At 39.5% G+C, this 14,168-nt stretch overlaps 1 protein-coding gene across 2 annotated transcripts in view; it reads left to right on the top strand.

The window, feature by feature from the left end:
• usp6nl (USP6 N-terminal like) overlaps window positions 1–14,168 on the top strand; it is a 168,580-nt gene that overhangs the window by 142,497 nt on the left and 11,915 nt on the right. For both annotated transcript variants that reach the window (XM_052033929.1, XM_052033928.1), the window contains 2 exons: window positions 6,925–7,024; window positions 10,862–11,014. In XM_052033929.1, coding sequence (XP_051889889.1) covers window positions 6,925–7,024; window positions 10,862–11,014 — 253 coding nt within the window. The remainder of the gene's footprint in view (window positions 1–6,924; window positions 7,025–10,861; window positions 11,015–14,168) is intronic.

The following is a 14,168-nucleotide window of genomic DNA, read 5'->3' as shown; positions in this document are numbered from 1 at the left end:
GGGAGTGCTTGTGCATGAATCACAAAAGGTTGGTTTGTAGGTGCAACAGGTTAACAAGAAGGCAAATGGAATGTTGGCCTTCATTGCTATAGGGATTGATTTTAAGAGCAGGGAGGTTATGCTGCAATTGTACAGGGTACTGGTGAGGCCACACCTGGAGTACTGTGTGCAGTTCTGGTGTCCTTGCTTGAGGAAAGATATACTGGCTTTGGAGGCGGTGCAGAGGAGGTTAACCGGGTTGATTCTGGAGATGAGGGGTTTAGCCTATGAGGAGGGATTAAGTCGCCTGGGACTATATTCAGAAGAATGAGAAGGGATCTTATAGAAACATAAAATTATGAAAGGGATAGATAAGATAGAGGCAGGAAAGTTGCTTCCACTGGTAGGTGAGTCTAGAACTAGGGAACGTAACCTCATGATTCGGGGGAGTAGGGTTTAGGATGGAGATGAGGAGAAATTGCTTTTCCCAGAGAGTAGTGAATCTGTGGAATTCTCTGCCCAGGGAAGCAGTGGAGGCTACCTCGTTAAATATATTTAAGACACAGTTAGATAGATTTTTGCATAGTAGAGGAATTGAGGGTTATGGGGAAGAGGCTGGTTGGTGGAGCTGAGTCCACGGCCAGATCAGCCATGATCTTATTGAATGGCGGAGCAGGCTCAATGGGTCAGATGGCCTACTGCTGCTCCTATTTCTTATGTTCTGATGGAACTCTTTGCCTTGGAGAACTGTGTCCATGTGTATATTTAAGGCTGAGATAGATAAATTTTTAATGAATAAGGGTATCACGGGTAAAGTGAAAAGGGCACAAAAGTGAGCTTGAGGAATATCGGATCAGCTTTGATCCTTTTGAATAGGTGTGTTTGAGGGCCTAATTAGCTTACTCCTGTTCATACTTATGGTATTATGTCTGACACTGTCTCAGTTAGCTACTAATTAAAATTCATATTTCGTTCATGCTTTAGTGGAGTTAGAGACATTAATTATGTTACTGTTACAAGAGTATGGGTACTGTTGTGTGATTATATTATTGGATTAGCATCCAGAATTCTGGACTATTGATCCAGCGACATGAGTTTGAAGAAAAACTGGAATGTTTTTTTTAAAAAAGCCAGTTTCAGGAGCAGCAGTCATAAAACTATATACTTACCTTAAAAGCTAGTCTGGTTCACTAAAGTTTTCTTGGGAAGAAAATTTGCTGTCCTTAATTGGCCTGACCAGTAGATGGCCCCAGTCCATGAATGAGGTTGACTCTTAACTATCTCCTCTGTTATGGAGCAATTAGAAATGTACAATTAATGCTGGCATTGTCCACCATCTATGTCCACATTTCTTGAATGAATTAAAACAAAAGTGCCTGAAGTAAAAGTTTAGATTTGGACTTCAACCTAATTTAATGTTAGGTTTGGACTTCAACGTTAATTTTTGATTTCAAAATTCAACAAAGAACACTAATGCTGTATTTTTACAGTGGTTCTTCTGCCTGTGAAATTCTTTCATTTGAATGATCTTGTTCTTTGATGCATGACTTGTTGATCCACAGTCATCGAGCAATATATATATATTCAGATTTCTTCATTGATCTCGATGGCAGCAATAGGAAATGTTAATTTTGAGATCAATCAACTTGTTATGGTTACTCTCATTATGGTTTTCAGTTGCTAATATTAGTTAATGTATTATTTCTGCCTCCTACAACTGCTACATATAGAAAAAAAGACAAGATAGAAACTTGTTCACACTACTCCCAAAAAAAAGTCTGTGCTATTTTAAATTGTGAGAATATTTAGGAGAGGCAATGCAAAACTAGGTCTTGATCAGCATCTTTTTTCAATTTTGAGATAACTTAATGTATTATGAGGGCTTATGATTTTGTTTTGGGTTTCATTCATCACAAGTTTATCCTGGGTTTCTACTTGACTTCCAGAACTATATTCCTTGCTTTTCCCTACTAAAGTAGTAAACTGAAACTGATGCTGAGGGCAGTGCAAACTGTGCATTCTAACCAGTAATTGACTTTATTTGAGGTCAAGCTATACATTTTTTCCAGTTGTTAGACATCCATAAACTGCTACAATGTTAAAAAAAAATTCAAGTACCAGATCAGCATGATGTGTACCAGGATTATGTAAAAAAAATTCCATTAGCATGCCTGTAAAAGACTTAAGACAATAAAATTTTAACAACTGGCTGGAGGAAATTTTTTACCTCCATTTTTATGAAGAAGTAAATGGATAACACAATTTGGTTTGAAGCATAAATTCAGAAATTTGCAGAGGCACATATTATTTGTATCTTGAGTGGATGCTGAATAACTTGTGGTTGGATGAATTGCACCCAAGAGTCCTTAGGAACCAAGGGAGGAAACTCCAAGAATTCTGGCAGAAATCATTGAATATCGTAGACATTGGAAAAGTTTGTGACTCAGGATCCTGTGGATTGGTGGGTAAAATAGTGAAGACCTTAAAGATGAAGAATCAGAAACGTCCAAATTGAAGTGAAATTGTGAAAGGTAACTCATGTTTCCAACAAATCTTGCAGGTTTGTCATGCTTGAATAGAAATCTTAAAAAAAGATTACATGACCAATTTTAGTTGGATTGATTAACGATAAGAATCTTATGACCAGGTAGCAGATATGACCAAGAATAGATTGCTTTGGCAGATGAGTGTGTGGCTGAGAAATTGGTGCAGGGTTATTCCTTTGTTCAAGAAAGGGAGTAGGGATAACCCTGGGAATTATCGACTAGTGAGTCTTACTTCAGTGGTGGGCAAATTATTGGAAAAGATTCTTAGGGACAGGAGTTATGAGCATTTGGAGAACCATAGTCTGATTAGGGATAGTCAGCATGGCTTTGTGAGGTGCAGGTCATGCCTCATGAGGATGTGACAAAACACATTGATGAGGGTAGAGCCATGGATGTGGTGCATATAGACTTTAGTAAGGCATTTGATAAGGTTCCCCATGATAGGCTCATTCAGAAGGTCAGGAGGCATGGGATCCTGAGAAACTTGCCTGTGTGGATTTGGAATCGGCTTGCCCATAGAAGGCAGAGGGTGGTTGTAGATGGAATGTATTCTGCCTAGAGGTTGGTGACCAGTGGTATTCTGCAGGGATCTGTTCTGTGACCCCTGCTCTTTGTGATTTTTATAAATGACTTGGATGAGGAGCTGGAAGGGTAGGTTTGTAAGTTTTCTGATGACACGAAGGTCAGTGGTGTTGTGGATAGTGTAGAAGATTATCGAGGGTTACAACGGGACATTGATAGGATGCAAAGCTGGGCTGAGAAGTGGCACATGGAGTTCAACCAGAAAAGTGTGAAGGAATTCACTTTGGAAAGTCGAATTTGAAGGCAGAATGCACGGTTAATGGCAGGATTCTTAGCAATGTGGAGGAACAGAGGGATCTTGGGATCCAAGTCCATTGATCCCTCAAAGCTGTTGCACAAGTTGATAGGGTTGTTAAGAAGGCGTATGGCATGTTGGCCTTCATTAGTCGGGGGATTGAGTTCAAGAGCCGCGAGGTAATGTTGCAGCTCTATAAAACCCTGGTTAGATCACACTTAGAATATTGTGTTCAGTTCTGGTCGCTTCACTATAGGAAGGATGTGGAAGCTTTAGAAAGGGTGCAGAGGAGATTTGCCAGGGTGCTACCTGGATTGGAGAGCAAGTCTTATGAGGATAGGTTGAGTGAGCCAGGACTTTTTGGAGCAAAGGAAGATGAGAGGTGACTTGATAGAGGTGTACAAACTGATAAGAGGCATAGACTGAGTGGACAGCCAGAGACTTTTTCCCAGGGTAGAAATGGCTAACACGAGGGGATATAATTTTAAGGTGATCGGAGGAAAGTACAGGGGGATATCAGAGGTAACTCTCTGGCTGTCCACTCGATCTATGCCTCTTATCATCTTGTAGACCTTTATCAAGTCACCTCATCTTTTTTACACAGATGGTTGTGGGTGCGTGGAACGTGCTGCCAGGGGCGCTAGTAGAGGCAGATACATTAGGGACATTTAAGAGACTCTTAGATAGGCACATGGATGATAGAAAAATGGGAGGGTATGTGGGAGGGAATGGTTAGATTGAAGACAGAGTAGACTAGAAGGTCAGCACGACATTGTGGGCTGAAGGGCCTGTACTGTGCTGTAATGTTCTCTGTTCTATGCAAGTGTCATGCAGTGTGCTACTGTTTGCCGACTGACCTCTGTAAGCCAGTTCGCTCAAATCATCTATGGACACAGGACTCAAAGAAGAAATGTTTTCTTTAGACTAAATTGTTCATTTATGCACATTAGTTTCTAATTTATAGGGGAGTTTTCATGGAACCCAACACCATCTGAAATGTGTAAACATGATTAGATTTGGTCATGACCTTGTCCCATTGGTCATGACCAGATATGATACGGTACACTGCTTCTTTCATGAAAAAACAAGTTGAATGTAAAAGAATGGTGTACGTCTGAAATTATTAATTAATCAAATTTAAAAAGGTGGTATGCTAAGGCAAGTCAGTGAATTCTCATTTACATCAATTAGCTGAAAAATAAATTTATCCCAATGGTGACTTTTACTTCCCCCTAATTCTATCCATAATTTCATAAAATTGCTCTCCACTTCTGAGAAACACAGCAGATGACTGAAGGGTCAGTAATTTTGTACGTGAAATTTTTCTGTCTTCCCTGCGAACTTAAAACATAAAAGTCACATATTGAATATTGGATAGAAATAAGTCTTGTAACTTTGCAGTATTGGAATTAATTTGGCAGAAGGATAGTTGAAGAATTTGCAGTAGTAATCTGCTTGCTGCTAAAGTCCTGCCTAATATTACGAAACGGTTAAAATTTGAATGCGAGCTTTCCTAGTCTTGAAAGTTAATTAAGGTTTTACGGTATCTCAATTATCTGCCAGTTCTATTCCTGTGTTCAATTTTGATTATCACACCAGAGTTATATGTAGAATGTAGAGAAAATACAAAGACATCAAACATTTATTCCAAGTTTAATGTGGATCAATGTAATGTTAAAACTCCAACTGTTCAGACAAGAAGCTATGGAGTTAAAGGCAAGAACTCTTCCAAGCATATGAACTGTGTTAAACCATTGAAAATTGTAGAAATTTATTCCCATCATACATCTTCTAAGTGAATAAGTAGGATCAGAGAATCATAATGCTAAAAAAAATCAATAACGCTTCTTTGCTCAAGGGTAACATTATGAAAAATATGATAGTAGAAATGAAAATTTCCCAATACAGCTGTATTCTATGATGAAAATATTGTTACAGCAAGGATGAATTCCAGTGATCAGAATGAACTTCGTCCTTAAATTTTCTTTAATGCTTGTCTCTAACTTTGATCAGGGCAGCAAAGTTGGTTTTCTCCACCAGTCAGTAGGTGTGCTTGATGAATATATGCTGCCAATTTGCTTTCTCTGATTATACATGTTTACAGGGGTCATTATACTGAATGTAAAATAGACCACTTGCCTTTCATTGGTTTGAATGGGCACATGGTCTACCTGACATGCAGTTTCCCCATGCCTTATTGGGTTGATCAATATTTCTTCTGCAGAAAAAAAAGTCATAGGATCTGCATTGATTGTAACTACTTCTATTATTCCTTCTCTGTTATTACAGATATTTTTAATGAATTTCCTTTTACTTGCATTTACTTACTTGATATATAGAATCATGGTACGTTTTATCTATTGTTGCAGGTGAAAACCATAGAACCATACAGCACAAAACAGGCCCTTCGGCCCACCATGTTGTGCCGTCCATCAAACCACCCTCACACTACCTAACCCCTTCCTCCGGCATATCCCCCCATCCCACACTCCTCCATATGCCTATCCAACAAGCTCTTGAACTTGTTCAATGTATCTGCCTCCACCACCACCCCAGGCAGTGCATTCCATGCACCAACCACTCTCTGGGTGAAAAACCTCACCCTGACATCTCCCCTGAACCTCCCACCCATAACCTTAAAGCCATGACCTCTCGTCTTGAGCATTGGTGCCCTGGGAATTTCCTCTCAGTATTTTATATACCTCTATCATATCTCCTCTCATCCTCCTCCTTTCCAGTGAATAAAGCCCTAGCACCTTAAGCCTCTACTCATATTCAGTACTCTCTAATCCAGGCAGCATCCTGGTAAATCTCCTCTGCACCCTCTCCAACACCTCCACATCCTTCCTATAATGAGGCGACCAGAACTGAACACAGTACTCTAAGTGTGGCCTAACTAGAGTTTTGTAAAGCTGCATCATCACCTCGCGGCTCTCAAACTCAATCCCGCGATTTATGAAAGCCAACATCCCATTGGCCTTCTTAACTGCTCTTTCCACCTGTGAGGCAACTTTCAATGAACTGTGAATATGAGCCCCCAGATCCCTCTGCTCCTCCACACTGCCAAGTACCTTGGCATTCACCCAGTACTCTGCCCTGGAATTTGTCCTTCCAAAGTGTACCACCTCACACTTCTCCAGATTGAACTCCATCTGCCACTTGTCAGCCCAGCTCTGCATCCCATCAATATCCCTCTGTAAGCTCCGACAGCCCTCCACACTATCCACAACACCGCCTATCTTAGTGTCGTCCGCAAACTTACTAACCCGGCCCTCCACCCCCTCATCTAAGTCATCTATAAATATCACAAAAAGTAGAGGTCCCAGAACCGATCCCTGTGGGACACCACTAGTCACTGCCTTCCAATCCGAGGGCACTCCTTTCACCACAACCCTCTGCTTTCTACATGCAAGCCAATTCCTAATCCATAGCCAATTCCTAATCCACATTAGTAATGCACATTCTTGAACTCACGGGAAATAACTTTTAAAACACTAATAAATTTATAGAAATGTTATTTAAAACTTAAACCATTTCCAGGCATATTTATATAGCTAATGTTTTTGATTTACCTTGTCACAGACTCCCTTCACTCTAACATTGAGGCTGTGGGATATCTACATGTTAGAAGGAGACCGGATTCTTACAGCAATGTCGTACACAATTCTTAAACTGCACAAAAGTAAGGTCACTTCATTATTGACATTTTATTGTGTTTGTCCACTTTGCAGCTTAGAGTTATCCAACTCAATTATATAACATCAAATCATTTAAATATTATACCTACAATGATATTTCAAAAATGTCTTGGAGACTTATGATAGAGGTTTAGTTTTAGGGAAGAGAAAGGTAAAGCTATGCAGTCCCCATCCCCCACAAATTGCATCAGTGTAAAATGTCACATCAGCTGTTTCTCAACTATGATTTGTAATTAATGGCAAATGGTGTACGGTTATTTTGGTTAATAGCGCAGCTTGCTAAACCTAGCACCATTTCACTTTAATTGGGATGCTTGCATCAAACAGTGCAATGTACTTTCATCTAGTCTGGACTGAACTCAAAAAGACTGTGCAGAATTGAAAGTGTAGTATTCTTCAAATGCTTCCTTTTCTAATTTTCCCCTTTACCTCTGCTCTTATTCCAAAGCCTCAGCTGCATTGTGGTAGGGAACCGCAGCCCCCTTTTTACAGGCAATTATTCTTTATGCTTAAATGTCACTAGGTTTAGCATTTAAGGAATGGTACTATCTAGTTATGATAAATGGTAGTATTTATCTATGCACTTAAGGAACGGTGATAGTGTGCAGCAACTGGAAACAAGATTCTTCTGCTGTGTTTTGTAAATCCCTTTCTTTGTCACGGGCTGATGAAGCCAATTACAGTGCCCCATGTGAACATAGAACTAACAAGCTCAGCAATGACCAGGGTTTGAATCTTGATCCTTTGTTAGTGCAATATATATTTATCCACCAAAGCCTTGAAGGAACTATTTTTTCTGTAGTTAATATTTTTTTTATCTTAATTCGACCAGACCAATAAACTGCTAACTCCCTCAGTTGCCTGACATTTTGACCACTCAGTGGGAGGTTAGGTGAAATGCTCAGAACTCTGTTGTTTTTGGCACTATGCTACACATTTGGCAGGCAGAAGTGTTCAGTTGTTTTCAGTAAACTGGAGTCGACTCTTCGCAAAATATCCAATGTAACAAGCTAGCGAAATTCAATTTTGTTGTTAAATGGAGGGCTTTAATAAAATCTTTGGAAGATATATTTGGAATAATGAGCTAGTCTGGGCAGTAACATCATTAAATGAATAAAAACAGCTGCAAACTGTGTCTGGTTGAAATTTGAAATAAAAACAGAGAAGAGTTAGTTGAACAACAATCGTGAAAAGAAAAATAACTCTGGTCGGTGATCTTGTATAATAGTCCATAAATGGACATCAAAAAAACTGCAGATGCTGGAAATCTGAAATAAAAACAAAAAAGCTAGAAACACTCAGCTGGTCAGGCAGCATCTGTGGAAAGAGAAATGGTTAATGTTTCAGGTTTGAGACCCTTCATCAGAACTGAGAAAGAGAGAAAATACTAAGTTAGCTTTAGGTAGCAGATGAGGTGGGGGAGAAGGATGGGTGGAATAAAGGGAGTGTTTCTGATAGGGTGAGACCATAATGTGACAGTTCTTAGAGAAACTGAGCGGACCTTAACTGACACATTTAAACATTTGGCAGAGCTTAAAATGTACAAGATCATCAAGAAGCTTAAAGTATTATAAACTGTCAAATTCTTTTCAAATATTTTGATTTTCAAATCATTGAGAGAATTGGGCTCCACATCTAGAAAATTAGCTTTCAGGCCAAATGGGTTGTTAAATCGAAATTACGGATCAGTAAGTAATTTTTTGAAAGTTTTCTCTTCTTGAATATTTTCAGGTTTCTCTAAATAACAGTATGTTCTTCACAATTAACCAATTCCTGCTGAATATTCAGAAGACTCAGAAGCACATCCTTAACGAGAGCAGGGAATTAGTGACTTCTGGATTTCTCTGGGTAACAGTGCACATGGTGTTAGGTTTCCTCCATAAGCAGTACTTGCTTTACCTCTCCTAATATTCTCTGATTCCATCTTGCTCTCCTTTAAGATTCTTCTTAAAATCTACCTCTTTGTCCTAGTCTTTATCTTTCCTGATATCTCTTTGTGGCCTGGTGACTTTCATTTAATAATCCGGGTTTTAATAAGTTTCTGGTCGAGTCCTGATGCAGAGTTTTGACCTAAAACGTCAACAATTCCTTTCCTCTCACAGATGCTGCTCGACCCGCTGAGTCCTTCCAGCAGATTGTTTGGTGCTTCATTTAATAATCACCCTGTTAGGTGCCTTGAGACATTTCATTGGGTCGGGACCACTATATAAATGCAAATTATTGTTGTTTTCAAGAGGATTTTGCTAATGCTCGGACAAACCTTAATAGCTGCTAAGCAAAGAATGTTCTACTGTTCGAAATGATTGGATAAGTGCAGAGCCAAGTAATGTAATTTGTGAGCTTTAAAAACAATCTGACATTGAGAGCAGAAATTAATCAACAGTAAGAGCCAACCTCCTCCTCAAATCAGTTCAACAGTCGAGGAGCAAAACCATGTAAATTATTAAGCTGGCTCTTCCAGCCTTGCATTACTTTTGTTCAATGCACAAATGACTACAATGAATTTATATTCATGGTGTTGTGTTGAAACAAGCTTGATTCAAGTAATCTAGTTGAGCTACTGTTGGCTCAGTGAAACCTGTACTTACAGTATGTGTTTTAGCCACTGTGGCTATTGTATTTTAAAGGGCAAATATACCATTAAACATTTTCTTTCTTGCCCTCCCAATAAGTTTCTCCTGCACATTTGAATAGATTGTTTCAGTGCCTCACAGGCACTATTTTACCAAAGTGCCTTGTTCTTCATTAGCAGGCCAAGATCATGACTGCCAGCAGAGTATTGAACTGTTGGAGGGAAATTGCAGCTGAAGTCCATCCTGTTTTTTTTCCCCTGAGAGCTTTGTATCAAATATTCAAAAAGATCACTGAATAATGATCAGAAATACTAGCCTATGATTAATGTTCAGTTTAGAGCTGGGACATTGCTGATAGAAACTGCTGTGGCTCATCACAATTGTGCTTGGGAATAGCTAACTGATTTCAAGCCAAAGGTCAAACCTGTGACATACCAGGTCAAAGATTTTGCTGAAATAAGGTTCTTAAATACTAGAATCATGCAACATATTTAATAGCCTGACTAATGTATTATTTTCAAGGATTGGCCAAGAAAGCATTAGGTAATGATGTACTTTTGAGCTACCAAAGATGGTACTTCATCTAAGTTACCTGATTTTGACTATCTTGACAGGTGAATCCTTAAAATTAGTCTTAGGAGAACTTGGTCAGGCCTCTCATCCAAGGGTTTCTGCCCCATATTTTTTTACATTGATACCTGATGGTATTAAAGAGACTTTATACATAAATATCTGATTATGTTAAAGTGACTTTCAGCTGTGGGACTTCTGAAAATTGTTTCCTTGTACTCCAACTGTAGGATTGAGTTAGATAAATGAAAGGTAATGGACTCTTGTCTCCTGGTCAGCTGTGTCTCATGAATAATCTTTTCCTCTCAGATAAAGATGGGGCAATTTAGGGTTATGTGAAGAAAGCTCATATCCAAAGTATGTTGCGTCAAGAAAGAGTTCAATACAGTTTTGCTATAGCATGCTGTCCAACAGAGTGGCTACATAAATGTTTATGATGGTGCTTTTCCCATGTGGAGATCTTGATTTCTATAACATAGTGAAGAAGAGCTTCTAAGCAAAGGCTTAGCGTTTGCTATAGGTAAGATAAAAGTAGAAAGCAGATCTGACCAGGAACCTCCTGCTTGTGAGAGTGCATGGTTTGTTTGCTTGCTTGGGCAGAAAATGGTGAATTTTCAGAGGAGGCAGGAAAATCCCTTCCCCTTCAAAACTGTAATGAAAGTCTATTTGTTTTCACAGAACATATGATGAAATTAGCAATGGAAGACTTGATAGAGTTTCTGCAGGAATCTCTGGCCAAGGATTTCTTCTTTGAAGATGACTTTGTTGTAGATCAACTTCAAAACTCCATGTCTGAGCTAAAGCGTAGTAAACTAGACTTGCCTCCACCAGGTGAGTGTTCCAGTATAACCCTTAGTGTTAAACATGTTGCATTTCTATACTACTTGGAAATAAACCATCAGTAATAAATTTAGGGCAACATTGCTGTGTGTGTGAATGTAAAGGTCATTCCAGGCATAATTTTTCAGGCCTGTGACATGTGGTACTGAACACTAAACAAGGCACTTGTATTGTTAGAAGAGAACATTTAACAAAAGTCCGTGTTTTCCGTTCCTGCATGCTATTGAACTCTGCTTTTAGAAAGTTGGTCAAAGGCAGCTTAGATGAAATCTGTGGAATTGGATGTCCTTTTATCCTTCCATCTGTGGGATGAAGAATAGAGTAGCAAATTGGAATTAGAGGGAAGAAGTAAATAACAGCGACCTCGTACGCAGTGAGTGACCATGGCTTATGGATTGGTTTGAGAGCAATGGTTCATGATTCATGGGGCACTGGCACCAGTACTGGGGAAGGAGAAAGCTGCTCTATAGGGACAATGTTCATCTGAACCATTGCCAGGAACAATGACCTTTGGTTTATTGGTTTATTGTCACATGTACTGAGATACAGTGAAAAACTTTGTTTGCATGCCATCCGGGCAGATTATGCTATACATTGAGGCAGTAAAAAGAAAACTGAACGCAGAACATAGTTGCATAAACAGGCTTCTGGAAAGGGCTTTAATCTAATTAGAGGGAGGGAAGGAGGGTGCTGGTGATGGGAAGTTTAATAAAACAAAGAAATAGGAGAGTAATGGTACAAGATAATGAGGAAGAAAATGAAAATCAAAACATGAGAAGAAGGTGCAGAAAATATAAGCAAAGGTGTGTGACAGAAAGTAAATAAGTAAACAGAAAGTAAGAAAAAATGTAAAAAGTTTAAGCTTAAGGCTCTTTATCAGATGCACATAGTGTTTGTAGCAAGACAGATAAGGCACAGATAATAACAGGGACATGGCTGCAGGATGACCAGGACTGGGAACTTAATATTCTAAGTTATTCAAGGTTCCAAAACGAGGCAAAAAAGAAAAGGAGACACAAGAGACAGCAGATGCTGGGATCTGGAGCAAAAAATAAACTGCAATGGGATGGTCAACCTTTTGGATCAAGACAAAACCAGACAGGATTTCTCCCTGAAACTCCTGAAACATCAACTATCCTTTAGCCTCCAGAGATGCTGCTTAACCTGCTGAGTCCTTCCAGCAGTTTATTGTTTGCTTGGAAAAAGGAAAGGAAGTGTGGGGAAGCTTTGTTAATCAAAGAAGAAATTAATGTGGTTCTGAGTAGCAATATGGATGCACTGGATAGTGATGTGGAATCAGTTTGGGTGGAAATATTGAATAGCAGGGAAAAGAAGACAGTCTGTAATGCCCCCAGGGTGTTACTTCTCGATGGGATGAAGTATAAATGGACAAAGCAAAATTTGTGTAAGAAAGGAACTGCAGTTATCTTTATCTTTCTTTATTAGTCACAATTAGTCACATGTACATCGAAATACACAGTGAAATGTATCTTTTGCGTAGAGTGTTCTGGGGGCAGCCCGCAAGTGTTGCCACGCTTCTGGCGCCAACATAGCATGCCCACAACTTCCTAGCCTAACCTGTATGTCTTTGGAATGTGGGAGGAAACCGGAGCACCCAGAGGAAACCCACGCAGACACGGGGAGAACGTACAAGCTCCTTACAGACAGCGGCCGGAATTGAACCCAGGTCGCTGGCGCTGTAATAGCGTTACGCTAACTGCTACCCTACCGTGCCTGCTCATGGGTGATTTTAATCTGCATTTGATTAGACTAACCAAACTGGGAAGGGTACCATGGAAGAGGGATTTGTGGAGTTTGTCACGGATTGTTTCTTAGAGTATACATTACAGAACCCATCCAAGGCTGTTTTAGGTTTGAACCCGTGTAACAAGGAGAATTAGTGAAATATTTGATTAAAGATTCCATGGGGAGTTTTGACCACAATGTGGCAGATACAGTTTTAGGATAAACACCCTGGGTTCATTACCAGTGTCTTCAATTTAAATAAGGACTATTGTAAAAGTATAGTTGTCTGTGGTGGGCTGGGTGAATTGGCTAAGAGATAGGTCAGTGGATGAGCAGTGGCAGATATTTAAACAATTAGTTTATAGTGTTCAGTGGAAATTTATCCTTTTTAGAAAGAGGGATCCCAGGAGAAACAGGAACCATCCGTGATTAACAAAGGAGAGCAAGGAAAATAATAAATCAAAGACTAGAGCAAACAAAGTGGCAAGGGCTAGTGAGAGACCAGAGGACTGGGAATTCTAAAAATTCCTAGTCTTCTGGTCTACCATCAGCCTTTGGGAGTAGCAGCGAAAGACTAAAAGGAGGAAGGAGAAAATTGATTGAAATAAAACTGATAAGTAATATCAAAACAGACATCAAGGGCTATGATGAATATATAAAAAGGAAATGGGTAGCTCGAGTAAGTGTGGGACTCCTAAAGAGCAAGAATGGGAAATGAATAACAAGGGAATGGCAGATAAGTTAAAACAATACTTCACATGTTTCTTCATGGTGGAGGCCAAGATGTTTCCACTAGTGGAGAATCTCCAGCGAGGGCACATACTTACAAGATTAGGGGTTAATCATTTAAAACTGATGTGCGTAGGAACTTATTTATCGGAGGGTGGTGAATCTCTGGAATTCCCCAGTGGATTGTGGAAGCTAGTTCACTGAGGATATTTAAAGTGTAAGGAGGTTTTTTTGTATGATCAGTGAATTGAGGACTCTGGAGAACTGGCACAGAAGAGATGAAGTCTGGAGCAGATTCACAATGATCATGGGATGGGGGCAGGCATGAGGGGCCGAGTGGCCTTCTGCTCCTATTTTGTTATGTCCTTGTGTAACATTTTGATGCTTATTTCTTTCATAAGCCACCCAAACGTTTGAATCGAGCAGTTCTTTGTGTTCGCATATTGTCTCCTGGGATGGTTTTATTCTGGAGGATGAACCAACTATTGGGATTCCTAGCTGATATATTTAGTCTCCTGTTATTTGCTCCAGCTTATTTTGAATCCCTTCACGTAGTTACATATGCTGCAAAAATTACACGATTACTTACTAAGATTTGGAGCTTCTGCTATTTACATATTGTATTTATAGCTTTGATCAAGAGACCAAGTGTATTGTATCCATATTTACT

This window comes from Pristis pectinata, chromosome 19, assembly GCF_009764475.1.
Source record: "Pristis pectinata isolate sPriPec2 chromosome 19, sPriPec2.1.pri, whole genome shotgun sequence".
In the NCBI taxonomy this organism is placed as follows: domain Eukaryota; kingdom Metazoa; phylum Chordata; class Chondrichthyes; order Rhinopristiformes; family Pristidae; genus Pristis; species Pristis pectinata.
This window is presented reverse-complemented; position numbering and strand designations above follow the sequence as displayed.